The sequence below is a fragment of the Corvus hawaiiensis genome, chromosome 7 (genome assembly GCF_020740725.1).
Source record: "Corvus hawaiiensis isolate bCorHaw1 chromosome 7, bCorHaw1.pri.cur, whole genome shotgun sequence".
NCBI classification, from domain to species: Eukaryota; Metazoa; Chordata; class Aves; order Passeriformes; family Corvidae; genus Corvus; species Corvus hawaiiensis.
Window position 1 is genome coordinate 22,064,839 of NC_063219.1, and position 16,709 is coordinate 22,081,547.

At 37.2% G+C, this 16,709-nt stretch overlaps 1 protein-coding gene across 5 annotated transcripts in view; it reads right to left on the minus strand.

The window, feature by feature from the left end:
• CSRNP3 (cysteine and serine rich nuclear protein 3) overlaps positions 1-16,709 on the minus strand; it is a 108,293-nt gene that overhangs the window by 60,040 nt on the left and 31,544 nt on the right. For 4 of the 5 annotated variants that reach the window (XR_007204978.1, XM_048310246.1, XM_048310245.1 and 1 more), the window contains exon 2: positions 13,575-13,746. The exons of the other annotated variant lie outside the window; for it this stretch is intronic. Coding sequence is in view for 3 of the 4 variants with exons in the window: in XM_048310244.1 (XP_048166201.1) it covers positions 13,575-13,746 (172 nt within the window). In the remaining variant the exon portion in view is untranslated. The remainder of the gene's footprint in view (positions 1-13,574; positions 13,747-16,709) is intronic. 5 annotated transcript variants of the gene reach the window in all.

A 16,709-nucleotide genomic window follows, 5' to 3' on the forward strand; every position in this document is an offset into this window, starting at 1 on the left:
CTGAATTCCCTGTGTCACATTTCAAACACTATATCATACTATCAACAAAATCTGTGTCTTACCAGACAAAAGGGTAGAGATACTATCAAAGAGCTTATTCTTTCCATAATACATACCTTCTCCAGTGGAATTACTTTGGATTTTTAAACTGTCTCCCAACTCTGAAATGGACAAGTCATGCATTTTTATAGCTCACATCATAAGCAGTACAAAACCTACAAATTAATTTTGGTCTCTAGATAGTGGATTTTGCCATCCCAAATAAACAGTTATTTATTTATTTTTAGCTAGTACTGGCATCTGAGTAAAACCCTGAAAAAGGAAACCACAGACCACAACTTATAACAAAACCCCCAAGTTCTACAACATCAATTTTGTGGCAATTTCAACATGGGACACATGCCTTTTTATCTTTTTATTCTGTATTTCTAATTTCTAGGGAAAAAAGTGCTATGAGGGAATTTATAGTCACAGAAATCTTCCAAGTTCTCATCTATTGTGATTTCTAATTAAAAACTCTTGAATTTAACCACTGGAAAGTATTTATGGGAAGAGAAGAATTTTTCCTTTATATGCTTAACTACTCCTAAAAGAAGACACAAGTAGGTAGGTTGACCTCAGCCAAAGGGTTCAGGCTTTATTATGCTATGCATTAAAATGCAGGCACTATCACATAAAATTAAATTATGTTCTTTTTAAAAATAAGACTATGTCATCATTTGTTCCTGAAATATCCTCTGTTCAGCTGTCTTGCAGTTTTATAGATCCTGACGTGGGAAAACTGTTGCATTTGTGATAGTGGTGACTGTCCCCTTCAGAAATTTATAGCCTTTGGTAAATCTCTGTATGTCTCACATCTCTCCTGTGCCGAGTGCACAACCCAGCCCTGAGCCAGCACCACTGGAGAGACTGCAAACAATGCATTTGTGCAGGAACTCTCATTGGGCTTCATCCCCATGAGCTAAAACATCTTAAAGCAGCCACTGAATCCGGATACTGTCATACTGCACGCAGAGCTAAGTTAGATGACACCACGGTTAAAACACAATCAGGTTGCTAGCACAGATTTCACAGTTGCTGTATCTGGGCAGCTGTTCTAGCACAATTGGATTAGTGATTTATGCTGTCTCTCCACTCTCCCCATTTTAAGACTGAGATTTGAACATGTAAATTTTTCATCCTCATCACTCTTCAGACCTTGTGAATGCAAAGTCATTTCAAGACCTGTAGAAGTGTTTTTGTTTGTCTTTTGTTTGGGGGATTGTTTCCTTTGTTGTGGTGGTAGTCTTTTTTCCCCTTTGTTGTTAGCCAGGGATTGTGGTGTGAAGATAAATGGTGGACAAGGACCTTGTGTTTGGATATTTAAAATAAACAAATAGAAAAGCCCAACAATAAAGCAAACCAACCAACCAAGCAACCAAAATCAAAGCAGAATTGTAATCAGCTAGCAATTCCTTCCTCTTATGTGTGATATGGGTAAAACCTGTTTCTTCAAAATTGTGTTTGTCATCTTACGTCTTACATTTCTATCATTTGTCTGCCCTGTAGCTGAAAGAGAAATTCAAAGATCCCACCTATTTGAGGTTAAATTATTAATTTTCCCAGCTTGACCTTGTTTTGGAATAAGTTTATTCCTATGAATTAGCTACAGCAGTTAACCTGCCATTTAAAGAGCACATAGAACAAAATTACTCTTCACAAAACAAAGGGCAAGGTGAGCAAACAACAAAAAACCCACTATGCCTGCTTTTTTATCATTTTACCTATACCATTATCTCATGTATTAGATAGGTTACTTATGTTATTTACTAAATAAAGCCCAGAGAAAGAATCCCCTTCCAACTCATCTCCTACATAGACCAGAAACCTAACTCTGAGTACCAGAGGGAGAAGCAGGGAGGGGGTGGGAACTCCTATCCTTCCTCCACATCTCAGATCAAACAATATGACAAATTGTCACACTTAGACCCACAAAAACCAGATAGGTTTAATGTCTGCATTCGTATAATGGTTAACCCCTAAATCAAACAGCTGACCCTTCAGAAGAAGGGTTACCTACACTCATGCTTTCTGATTCTTCCTTCATCAGTACATGTACCATTTAAAAGTAACATTCTAATAACAAACAAGTAAAAGATAAATACCCATTTTCCAATATCCGAGAAAAGCTTACATGAAATTATGAATTAGTTATCCAAGAGAAGATGCTATCATTGTTTTCTTGCTATTTATCAAGCATTTTAAGTTACTTTGTGAAATTATTAAAATATTATGCTGATTACACACAGTTCTCCTGAATACCACTTGAGGTGTGTTGGCCAGCTCTTTGTAGCTGAATAAATCATATCCCTCACTTCCAGTCTCTGGAAAAAATAAATCACACCATGATGTGACAATTAAAATAAAAGCCTTGAAAGTACCTCTTCAGATAACTTGGTGTTTCCTTTTCCAAAATATTAAACAACTGATACTTTTGCAAGCAAGTGACAAAGGATGCAAATATACAATAATTAACTTATTTACAAACAGGTACAATAAGTTAGGAACATTTTACCTGCATAAATCTAATTACACTGGAAGTTGCTGATGTATACTAATCCAATAGGTTTCAGCATGAATTTTAAGCATTTTTAAACACAAAGGTGCAGCTGGAAAACTGATTTTTTTTTTTTACTTACGTTCTTCCAAAATTGCTAACCAAAATCTCTGCAGAGATGTAAAATATAGCATCATGTTTTGTACCATCAAATGGTACAAAAATTAAATTGGGCCTGTATAACTGTAGAGATATATGCACGTGAATAACTGCTACTGTACTACTGACCTTGTGATCTCAAAGAACGCCAGTTTCTCTCAGGAGATTTTTAGACCTCTGAAATCATGTTTTCAGTCTGTAGACATTTCCTTAATCTGTACTTAAAAAAATGAAATTCATGTCTCGTTACTGTTAAGATGATACCAACAAACTCTTAGAATTGCTATCAAAAATTATGTGATGTCAGATGCAGACTCACAGAATAAATAGAAAATTCCATTTGTTTGCAATGAAACCAAGTTACCATATCAGGGTGAAAAAATTCAGAACAGCATATTGATATATAAAAAATAAATGATCATACAACCTTTGAGCACACAGCCAGTATGCACATTTGATTTCTGGTACACATGAGGTAATTCTGCTCTGACACAACAGGGAGTCTGAAAACCTTCCTGTATTTCACGGAGCAGGGCAAAATTCAGTAATTGCAAGGACAATTAAACATTAATCCTGCTTACCATGGCAGGTGACAGACTTGCCATCTGTTGAAGTCCTTAAAGTGAGGTTGGATGTCTTTCTAAAAGATGTTTTTGGATATAGTTTTTAGAAAAGCAAAACTAAAAACAAACTAACATTTAATCCATACTGCAAAATTGTGGTCATCATATAGGTAGAAGGGACTGGTGGCACAAGGCAGTGACAGCTTTGCCATTAGAAATGCCTGTTTGTGCCTGTCATGGTTTAACCCCAGCCAGCAGCCAAGCCCCGGGCAGCCACTCGCTCACTGCCCCACCAGCAGGATTGGGAAGAGAATCGAAAGGTAAAAGCTGGAAAACGCATGGGTTTAACAGGGAAAGAAAAGGCCACACATGCAAGCAGAGCAAACCAAGGAACTGATTCACTGCCTCCCATGGGTAGGCAGACTCAGCCATCTCCAGGAGAGCAAGACCCCATCAAGGGTAAGGTTACTTGGGAAGACAAATGCCTTCTTCCTTCTCTCCCCCACTTTATATGCTGAACATGCTGTCATGTGGTCTGGAATGTCCCTTTGGTCAGTTGGGGTCACCTGTCCCAGCTGTGTCTCCTCCCAGCCTCCCAGGCACCCCAGCCCCCTCGCCAGCGTGGCCGTACAAGGAGCAGAAAGGACCTTGGCTCTGTGTAAGCCCTGCCCAGCAATAATGAAACACCTCTTGGGAATCAGGGCTGCAACGCTTGCTCTTGCGACATTCTGTTTAAGGGATACATAAGAATTTTTAGGATCAAAATGATTTGAGAAAAAAAGTATTTGATCATGATACAGAAGTGTAGGTGATAATTAAATTCTACATCATAAAGACAAACTAGATCAACTCCCAAAAGCATTTAGTACTGCTGTTTCACACAAGTAAATAATATTTCTTGCCAATAGTACTGCTGCTGTTTGCGTGTATCAGAGTGTATGCAGATGGACATAGAGCACACAATTTAAGCTTTCTGAAGCAAAAAAGAAGATAACAAATAAAAAATGTTTTATTTTTTGAGGTATGCAAACACATGAGTCTATAGCTAATCTAATAACACATGACTGAAGTGATGGTGCAAAGCATGCTGTGCAGCATGTATGAAACTGAGTGGGCCGTATAAAATTCAAAGCAATAAACAGGCTACAAAAGATACGTGGGCAGAGAGGAGAAAGTGGAAAATATAGGAGAAATTGGAAGGTGGTTCCATTATCAGCTGCAGGATGCATATGATGTATGGGAACAGTGAGGAAGAACTGCAAAATATGGATCTGAATAGATTCACTTCAGCCTTTAGTAGTCCCACGAAGTGCCATGATAGACTCTCATGGCTATGAGAGGGTTTTAGTAATTAGCAGGCGATCCATTAAGTTATGAAAAAAAATTTGGTTTCAAAATGATTTGAGGAAAAAAAGGTTTTGATCATGATATTTTTCTTTTTCCCTAATGTTTCTATTGTAGATTTCTCTTTCATTTATGTGAAACTAAAGATTCCTTCCCACTATAAAACACAATAAACAATTCAAAGTAAAACAGTGCATTTATCTGAAGACTACCGAAGTCACTCCAATTAAAAAAAAAAAAAAAAAGTAAATCCTTTCTCAAAGAACCTATTTTAACAAAATAAAAAACAGGCCTGGCTCATCTGCACAAAAATTCTAGACAAATCACAACATTTAATGACTTCCTTGATCCAGCACCTACCCTTCTGTGTTAATCTCATTGTAAAAATGGAAATTTAAAATGTCAACTCAATTTTTACCTGAAATGTCACATTTTGTCATCTCTCCTAGCTGCTCTTCTGTCTGCAGAATATTCTCATTTTTTGAGAAAATTCTCACTTCCTTAAAGGCAATGACAAGACGAATTTACTAAAGCCAAAAGCATTTTTGATGCTTATTCAAAGTCCAAAGTTTGGGTAGCTTTATTCATACCGTAGCCTACCAACTTGTAATGTTAGTGAAACAGATAAATTCTCAACAATGAGTCTTTCCACTGCAAGCCATTATGAGCCACACACTGGTAGCCATACAAATAATACATTATTAAAATGCAACTGTAATTAATTAAATGGTGTTACCTTATTCCTAAGAACATACTCTTGGACATGACAGCAAAGGTAAAAATTGCTGCTAATTTTAAACAGAAGTAGAACAATGAAATGGTATCTCTGCTCCAAAACTTTTTATGTCCATTCCACACTAATCACTCAAAACTAATATTATTTAAGTAAAACAATGTGTAAAAGATTAAAAATAGTAATAGAAGTCAATGGGTGGGGTCCATTTAAAAAAAAAAAAAAGACACAAGATCACTTTTTTGGTAAAATGTAGGTCACCTATGGTTGCCATAGTAACCACTGCTGAACTATTGCTCTACAGATGACCACTGCCTATGGCTGCTTTCTTTGCTAGCAGTCATACCTCAATTAAAATAAGAAAGAGCTTGGAATTGACATTAGTTTAGTTGCAAACAAAATTCCTGCTTAAACATTTTCAAAAGCATGTCCTAATATCCTTGTCTAAATAAAATACTCAAACAACCAGTGGAAAATACACAAAACCCTAATTTTCAGTACTAAAAAACCTGTTCTTTGTCTGTATCTCAAGCCTGGAGTTTCCAAAATGGAGAGAAACAACTTTACAAGAAGGTGTAATACAAAAAATATTTATATGGAGCAATTCACTAAACATCAGTAACTCAGAAATTCAACAAGGACTGCCATCAGGCTAAGCTGTCTCTGACAATCTCTAAGCAGGTCCTGTGACTGTATTCAGTACCTTCACTGCAAGGGGGGTTAGTGGCTTGGCACATTATTATTTTGCACAGAAGCACCCAGTGAAAACGAGTCACGTAACAAGGCTGGAGCCATGGATAGTTACAGTTGAAGCCTCATTTGGGATGAAGTCATTGAGTCTTCAATCAGTTTGATGGTGAAACTCCCTTTCTCACCACTGTTACTCTGGGGCATACATAGTTGATGATGAATTCATTAAAATACAAAAGATTCCACATTATAAGAAGAGTTTTAATTGGCTTTGATAGTGAACTGGGAAATAACAGGACTACAAGCCAATGTCCTTGATAACTGCTAACTGGTTTTCCCCTCCAGAAAAGTCATATCACTATTATGTAAGTTCCGACTAAATGAGCTCCTTATCTTCTCTTTTTTTTTTTGGTTTGTTTCTTTGTGGGTTTTTTGTTTGTTTTTTTCTTTTTGGTTGGTTGGGGTTTTTTTGTTTGGTTGGTTTTGGTTTTTGGGGTTTTTTTTTGCTACAGGTATTATAAAAACTCTGAAATACAAACTTTGAGGTCTGGATGCTACCCACATGCCTTAATGCTATTAGTACTACAAATACATTGTGGTAGGGTAGCATCAGTATTCACACAATCAGAACACCAAAAATGCGGCATATTTAGTGAACAAAAGAATGATGATCAATATTGTTGAATACCATCAGTGAAGAATCACATCCCCTCACTTGCTCTAAATTCTTGAAAGCTCAAAACAGACAGATGAACAGGTAGATGAACACAGGACACCACAGCAAGACTTCTGGGAAGCCAAACAAACCCTCACGGAAGAGAGACAGCTGTGAAAGCTTTAGAATCAAACAATTAATGTAACTGTTTTTAATTCACTGAATTGGCAAATTCCAAAGAAATTATAGCTTGTTTATAGTCTCCTAACCAGACCTGCTGAAAACATCACCACAGTATTTTGCAGGGGGGAGGGGATTGATATTCAATTTCTTTATATTCCTGTAAGGATCAGGACCTTCAATACACCTTCACACTTGGTGCACATCAGGGAACTGCCCTGAGCACCAGGACATCTCAGCAAGACTACAATACACATGGGAGATGAGGCTGGTCTACAGAGGAAGAAGAAAGCAAGAAGTCGATACAGCCTCCAACAAGCAGAACACTTTTCTTTTTCCCTAATGTTTCAATCAAAGTTCTTGAATTCTTTGCCCATGGGTCAGTAATTTCCATGGATTCATTCTCCCCTGCAGTCATACATTCACTGTATGTGGTTGCTGTCTTATATTGGAGAAAGTCACTCTGCATTTTCTGTATGCAGATACAGGCTTTCATTTTAAGCAGGTCCAGGTCCCCAGGAGAGCCAAAAAGTCCAACACAAATCATGTAAGAAAAATCAGAATATAAAACTCGACCATTGAAAGCTGGTAAGACAGAAAACAGAAATAAAATACAGATGCATCTTTCTTGTAAGCATTAGAACGGTTTCATTATGAAATCACCAAGATAAAACTACTAAGTTCATCTGCTTGTTAATTCTGCTTTGCAAGCAGAACTGCCAGTCTATTAAAACAAGCCACAAAAAGAACAACCATGCTAAACCCCACAGAAGGCTGTTCCCAGCTCACTACTAGAGACTTAAGATCTCTTACAGCATGTTCATACAAACAACAGCTGTATCAACCCATAGAGAAAAAACCTTTGAGCAGGGACAAACCCCTGGAAGGAACTTCTGAAAGAAGATCCACTATCAGTAGAATCTGTGCCTTTATGTTGCTTTCCTTCTGGAGTTAACTCCCCTCAGTCATCCCTATTGCTAAACTAGTGCTTGGCTAAATCAGAGCAAAGAACAGCAGAGCAACACTTAGTAAGGAGTAAACACTGCACGAAGGCTCCTGCACTGAGGGTGCTACAGTCCGAAATTAGTTATAAAGTTTACTGTAATGGACTATCACAGAATGGTTTGGTTTGGTTTGGAAGGGGCCTTAAAGATCATCTAGTTCCAACCTCCCACTCCCAGGCAGGGATGCCACCCATGAGGGTGAGGCTGCTCAGGGTCCCATCCAACCTGTTCAGTAAGACAACATACGTTGTTAAAAGCACCGAATCTAACTTTAAATTTCAAAACGTCTTTAAAGCCATCTTTACACAGACTGGCAGGAAACACTGTAAGCTAGTATAAAATGAAGCATATGTACTAATCATGGCACTAGATAAGGAGACAGGATATTGCAATAATCTTTCTGAAGCTTCATTTGCTTTGTAAGAGTACATAAGGCAATTCAAAGAAAGCTGCTGAAGGCCACTGGGACTCTCACTAGGAGTAAAAGTGAGCATTAGGATACAGCAGTCTAGAGAAAGCAAGCATGAAACTTCTTTCAGACAAAAATGAATCTATTCATAGTTATAAACTGGTAACAGAAAAATCAATTTTTTCCCTGCTTTGTGATGTGATTCACCAATTACTTCCCTACAGAAGCTAATGCACTGGTATCAGGCCACCCACAGCTTTCACTGGTATCCAAATGTTGTCACAATGCTTTCTTGTACCTGAAAAAAGGACAGCTACTTTTAGTACCCAAGACATCTTAAGGTTTTTTTACCCTTAGAAAAACGTTTTAGAATTCTGATCTTATTTGACAAAGACCATGGAGCAAGTCTTCACTAAAATAAAACTCATCTACTTCCCAATCTTATCATTTCTCCAGAGAAGGATGTTAGCTGAGACTAGTTCAAATCCAAGCCAGAAGTTAGCTGAAAAGAAAAGCTTCTGAAAGAATTTGAAAATCTATGAGCTTAGGTATGTTCATCCCTCTTTTTTAACAAAGCCATGGTCATCATGATCTTGCATTTCTAAAATTGCATGTGTCACTGGTGAGAGAAAAAAGTAACTTTATATTCTTTGACTTTATAATATAGATGGTAAAGTTACTAAAATTATTTTGCGTACTGTAATAGCATCTAGAGACAGCAACTGCTATAAAAAAAATCTAAAACCAGTAGCTAAGGGATGATCTGGTAAAATTTTAATTCTGTAGAACAAATCAAGGACAATATCTAACCCTCATGTTTAATTTTTATCCAATATCACAGACAACAGTCGATCAGCAAATAGAATCCCATACATTAGAATGTATGAACTAAGAATTGCCTGCAAAAGATGGTTCCAGATCTGCTGACAGTACACACTCCTGAATACAGACCAGGCCTTATACATGTGTTCTGAGTGCAAGGTGCTTTTCTCTAACTAATAAACGCAGCACAGATACGGATGTGCTGTAGAATCAAAATCAACATTTCCCAGTAATCTTCTAATTTGTTTTTGAAATATGTTCCATATACATCAATGTAGTGAAAGAGGATGAGTCATTTTCAATGACTAAGAATTTGCAAACTCCTGGAGCATTAAATTCCTTTGATCTTGATAAGCTGGCTCATTCTCATTCTGTTCATTAGTCTCCCCCTTTTCCCAGTTTTGAGCCAGCCAATCTGTAGCCCTTTCTGCAAGCTGACATATTTACCAAGTAAAATCTGTTTCCACTGCTTTCCTGCTCTTACTGAAAAACACCCTGTTGCTTGTCAAGCTCCTCATCTCAGGGAACTTCCTTCTCTCTTCTCCTTCATACATGACATAGTCCACAAGCTGTCTTCCCACCCCGATAAGCTCTTTATTAGCTCCTCTCTCTATTTCCCCAGTAACCACAAATTGTTCACCTGTGCATTCTGTTCATCTCTTTTTTTTTTACTCCCCTCTAATGTAATTTCATTAGTTCCCAAGTACCATTTTGCTGATGACTCACAAAAATTGCCCAAGAATCTCAGAAAAGAATCCAGTTGTGTTGCTTTGAACCATGTCTTGGAAAGTACCTTTCTTTAAGGTTTAACCTGGGAGTGTCAATACCTACATGGTTTGAAAAACGAGAATGTCTTAAATTGTAAGCATAAATTATCATTAATGTTCCAGAAAGTTATTTGGCAACTGTAATAGGGCTATTTTCTCATCTGCTCTATCTGAAAAATTAGTGTATGTGGAGCATGCCACAAACAGGTATCCACATTTAGACAGCAATTCAATTTCAATACTGATTAGCAAAAAGCATCTTGATATTTTCACTCTACTCCTTTGATGGAAAAATACTTTACAGCTCCAAAAAACCCTTTAGTGCTTGATTCTTTACCAATCAAAAAATCGCAGTTGTCATAGAAACTGTAAAAACTGAAGTCAGTCATGACATAATAACAGGGCAATGGAAAATGTCTGCAGGCTCAGATTTTTGTGCTGGAGATGTTTCTATGAATTTAACCAGGGAGTCAACAAGTTTCCCAAACCTAACAAAGAATATTATAACAACAGGTATTATTATTATTATTGTTTTTAATAATCTGTTCAGAGTCTGTTAAAGTAAATAATAGCAAGTAATAGCATTTATCACTCCTGCTCTACACACTGGCTACATTAACAGTAAGCAGACTCTTCTGAAAACATTCACTGCAAGCTTATGCTATAAAGGGACTGAATTTCTCTGATCACACATCTTAGATAGCCTGAAGGGACTTTTGGTCAGTGTTCTCAGCATTCCTGAGATCCCATTTTTGGCATTTTTAAACTGACACAAACCACTTTAAAAATCTATATTGTCATTCGTTTCTTACAAAAGCTGTTCAGAAAAAGACTTCCATCTGCAGGCCTCTGCCCCACACTAGATAGTTCAGCTCCATTCCAAACATTATCTCGGGCTTTTTCCCTATGACATTAAACTCTGTAAAATATAACTCTACTCCTGACTAACACAGGCTACAAGAGTCTTTCCCTCTCCATCTCCCAGAGCTAAATCATAGACCAGCTTCAACACCAGAGTTCTTCCTGCCTTTCACTGGAACCACTTGACACTTCATAATTACTAACTGACAGGGCTGCCTTACTGCAAACACTTGCCCTTTAAGCAGAGATCACCCTGCTGAAAAGAAGATAGTCATAATACACAGGAATATTACTGGACTGGCCTCACTGCAGGCGAGCAAACTGATTAGCTTAACTACGAGCAACACGAGAAACAGCAATGTGAATGTGGAAGTAATCAGATATTAAAATAAGCATCTCAGAAGCCTTGAATTAAGTTTTACAGAGAAATTAAGGGGCTCCTTTCTGTTTCAACTGGTTTCCTCTGACGTATTGTCCCTCTGTACCTTTAAATTATTCTTTCAAAATAACTAGGTACACATATTTTGAATAGAGAGCAAACAAGTACTTGGATTCCCTATGCTTTCCTAGAATTGTCTTAAATAAACTTCATTTTATCATGATCAAATCTAGGACTTTCCAGACCTGCTAAACAACTCCAGATGTTCACACCACACCCCCATTCCTGCCCTGCTTAAGGATTACATTTAATGGTAGGGTGAGCATAGTTCGTGTGTAACATGCTTCAGCAGCCTACCTGCACCTAAGATAAAGTTTAAGACAGCAAAATTCGCCTGTTAACTTCCCTAACCATGAATTTAGGAAAAAAGTTTTGATTTAAAACTAAAGTGAAATCCTGATTCCAGTAAAATAACCAGCAAACAACCCATGAGTGAAATAATAAACTCTTTTCAAGGAACAAAGGAAAAAAAAAATACAAATCAAATCTCCTTAAAAAGAACAGCATGATTTATTTGTTTACTGCATCATATGCAGGATTCTTACTAGAAGAGTACCTGATTCACACAAATCCCTAAACCTCAGTGGGAGAGAGACAAATGTATTTCTTCAGTTACCATAGCTGGGACCCTAGTCAAAAAATATGTACAAAACCCTGTAGCTTCTCACTCTTCAGTTCTATGGCATTCTGTCACAGACTTTACATTTAAAATAGCACTCAAGGCTTCTGTATGCCATTAGCACAATTACTGCACGTGTGCATACGTATGTACACAAACACAGGTACATATATGTCATCTGAAAAGCACATATACATATATAGTTATGCTTTTCTCACACTATAAATATATGTACATGTGTACGCATGCATGCAGACTTATATCTTTAATTCTGAAAAAGGCCCATTCATTTCCATAGATGCCACTGAGGAAAAGAAAAGCAAGATAAGGCTACTGTAATCATTTAACTGATTTGGATATGCACAACATGTATTTTTGCGTAGGACAGGCTACCACAGGAAAATAAATATAAATATTAATGTATAATATTGGGTATTAATTATTAACAACAGCCTTAATCTACATGCAGCTTATAAAATACTGTTACAACATTCTACTAGCACAAAGACTTACTCTGTACTGACACAGTTAACTGAAGCTCATGACATAATAGAAGATTTTTTACATTGCTGTTGTGTGTCTCAGCAGTCCCTTGGAGAAGAAATGAATCTGCACATGTACTGATGAATAAGAGTGGGAAGAATTTATATGAATATTTTTGGATTTTTCTGAACAGCAGAATGGCTTAGGGTGCACAGTATGAGACCAGACTTCATAGAATATGTGTACAGAATAAACACATTACTTCATAAGGTGGGCTGAGAGGGTAAGAATGTTACACTGAACACAGATGAGGGTAGAGCAAACATCTTACATATTCTAAAAGCCTGCTGGGTTTTTGTGTAGCATATACTAGTGAGGATAGTTGTCTGCAACAGCAAGGTGTGTTTTCTTGTTTTGCTTCATAATCAAACATTATGCAACCCAATCCTGCAACTCTCTCACACAAGAAATCTTTATTTGCAAATATTCTTACTGTTTCCATTTTACATCTAGAGATTTTTAAGTGTTAACAAATTTAGCATTTGGGTTTTACTGAAGCTGATGACTAATAGAAAATAATCACAACAGAGAACAGGAATCTGAAAACCACTACTATCAGAATCTGGTTGTAAAGAGGTGTGTTCTAATACAAAATGAGAAATTCCAGAGCCTCTGAAAAATCTCACGAAAGTAGCAATCTGTTACAGTGATCACTCCAATAAACCCATGGTTCCTATAAAAAACTTTACTGTAACTGTACTATAAATACCCTCTCAGGCAGATTACAATTTTATTCCTTTGTTTACCCCTGTAATGAGTGAAAGAAAATGACTGAGAGCTGTATGGCTGCATTGGCTCAGGTGGCAGGATGACTGATCAGATTCTGTCACAGACTGTGTACACTACTCTCAACTCTGAACACACAATGCCAAGCAGAGACACTGGCCTCCAAATTAGTTACTGCCAGTATTCCCCCTTCCCCCAAATCATCACCCAAAATGGAAGACATTCTCCTATATACTTAAAAAGTGTCATACTAACTAGATGTGAATGATAGAGCAAAAACATGGAATTTCCTCTGAAACTCACTCTAACGTAAAAATTTTCACAGAAACAATTACCAGAGGAAATAGTTCTTTTTTCAAAAATAAGTACTTCCTCACAGTGCCAGCATGCAAATAGAATAAAACAGAAAAAATACTTCAAAATAAAAGCAGATAGCTTTCACTGTATTTCTAACAAGTAAAATGAACCTTTCTTAGCTTGTATAAGAAGCAGTATCATGCCTTACACATCCCTTTAGTACTTACGAGTAAAATGATTAGAAGCAGATGGATGGACATTACTTCCACTATCAGCACTTTCACTGCTAGAAATGTCATCATCTGATTCCCACACACATGAACAAGGTGAGGTTCCACCAACTTCTTCAAACTTCCTCTTTAAAATCCCACTCATTGCTGCAATGCTGTCAACATGCACCTGTAACAGGAACAGAGGCAATGAGGCGCTGAAACACCCGCCGACCGTGCAGGTCTCCCAGTCCACTTCTCATGAAAGAGTTCACGTATCAATCAGATACTACTACCTGCAGCTAAATGGCTCCTTAACCAAGAGCTGTACAAAACTTTTCCAAGAAGGAATCAAAAAACCCCACAACTTATCATCAGTATATTTATCATCTCACTGACTTTAAGAGAGAAGGTAAATGCTACCTGTATTCTACCAGTGCAGAAAAAATTCTATAGCCAATCTCATACGTAAGTATATCTACATTCAGTTATGCAGCAAATTTAGATCAAGCATAATACTCCAATGTAATTCTTCAAAAATGGACCATTATACAACACTTAGAAACTTACTTGGCACCAAGAAACATTACATGACAGAAAGTGTTCTGTAATAAATATAGTTCAGAAAAAAACTCATTCTCTCTTTTGATTTATTTTAAAGGTCTGATTTATGTAATTCTCAGTACTAACAAATGCCTGCAATTGCAGTTAGATTTGAGAGCCGTATGGGACACTTTGCACTTTTCCAGGCCAGGCCCTGCGTACACAGTTTTGGTTCATTTTGTCATTTTAATTTACTCAGATGTTTCTTGCCTAGCATTTTTGAAATTCAGATATGAGTACTGGCACACAAGTAGACTATTTCCATTCACACAAGCATCAAAGGACTGGACCTATCCTTAAGAACTTGACTTCCTAATCATATTGCCCAACAAAGCCAGAGTCATGTTGAACATTCCTTATTGTTTCTCTTTCACATATAGCAGTTGATCTTCGTATCTCCATTTATGGAATGCCAAGCAGAAAAGGATGAAAATATTTTTAAAGCAATTTTTAGATAATTTTAATACATCTCATAGGTTGAAACAATTTTTCTCTATCTTTAATTAAAAAATAGTAAACTATCATCCTCATTACGGATTGCATCCTATGAAGACTGAAAATTAATTCTAAGATCTTAACTTAAAAGTTACAGATAATATCTACTCTCTGACTATGCTAATCAGTGAAATGCTGCTGTAAATAGCTGGGGAAAAAAGGCTGCTGTTTGATGCTTTTAAGCTTATAGTATCAAAAATTCTCATCTGATGCCACTTGCCTTCAGCTTGTTAAGCTGCCAATTCAATTCATTTTACAACATAGTTATAAACGTTATTTCTTCCAGTAAGCTTCACTCTACCTTTATGGACATGTATAACTTAGAGAAAAGATTTCAGTATAGATGTGGAATCCTGACATAATGCTAAGAACAGATGCTGCATAAGATAATCTTCAGCACCAAACTTGTTTGCATGCAGAGCACACTAAAAATTAAATAACAAATATATTAGGGTTTCATACAGTCAGTCACACAGACAGCTTTAAATACATATGCTCACCATGATGTTCTCAGCTTGTTTTACTATTTATGAAAAAAATGTTTTCCTGAAAGGGATTTCTTCAGGCTAAATATATGGCTCAAACAAAACTTGCTTAGATCTCAACCTTTGCCCTTTTGTCCAAGAATGAATTACTATAAACTGCAAAGAAAGCATTGTATTTTTACTCTGAGGACATGGAAAGGAGAATTTAGCATCACTTTGCAAAAATCACTTTGCATCATAACCTTTGCAAAAATGTAAGAATACATTTTTATGAACCAACCTCTAATAAAAACACATTTACAAAAGAGAAAAAAGAAAGAGATAAAAGAACTAAACACACAGAATGAAACCCCACAATTATAAAGAACCACCCCCCAAGCACAGGTTCAGAAACAACTCCTCTGAACTGTCCCCCATATCCTCACTATACCTCTTGCCAACCACCTTTTCCATTGTCTCCTGCAGTGCTTACAGCACTGAAATTGTGAAATCACCATTATTTCCATGGCAACAGCCTGCAATATCAAATCCACAGGATTATAGCTTGACTGTAGAAGAGGGTAAAGAAGCAGCTGGAGTGTGAGAAAGAAAATGCTTACACTCAAACATCTCAGTGAAGAGAGTGAAAAATGAGCTGACAAAGAGTTTATTGTACAAGTGAGACCTAAGTCAAGTCCATGTGTGCGCCCATTGAAATTGTGGCTACACGAGTCATGAAGTTCCAGGTCCAAAGAACGTAAGTCATAACTGCACTGCAAGGCAAACCTAATACCTGTGATCATCATTACTGCGCAGCCAGTCAGAGAGCAAGAACTCATTTCATACCCTGAGATGACTTCCAGACAAAAGCCCTTTTGTCAGACAGTGTCTCCCACTAGTGCATGCACACAGTGGCTGGATGACTAAATGGTGTCTTGCACATCAGTAAAGTCACTGCACATAGTGAGAGTCTCAACAGCCAGAACTGTTACCAGCAAGTAGCAGAAACAAATATTTTTTACACCAAAGGGTTTTAAATTTGCCTATTTTTAGCACAGCCTACATTTGCAACAAGTGCCACAACCTGGTAGCAGCAAAGCCATTTCATTAAGATAATTTGTATAATGAACCGTAACAAATGGGTGTCAGGATCCTTGGAAACGACATGGGTTAGCTCTACACACAGCTAGCTGATCAAGATAAGCCAGGGGGTACAGGGATACTGCAGAACCTGAGTATCACCACAACACAAAGAAGGCATAGCTATCCATTACATATATTGAGTGTGACTGTTGCCTGATGTTTGTTCTGCATCTCTTCCAGGAAGATTACTGAGAAGGTTGTTTGACAAAGTAGTTGTGACCAAATTTAGGTGTTGCCACTTTCCTGAGATCTGTTGATTCTCATCTCTCTGTTATCAAGTCTCCCCAGGAATATGTTACATAGGGGAAAGGAGACACTTCCATTACTCAAGAGCTTGGCTATCACAGAGATAGATTAGAGAGTTGTAGTGGTTTTGATTCAAAATATTCATTATTTACTTATTTTCCTTCTGTGAGATAAGAATTAGGAGAAAAGCAAAGCAGGCCAC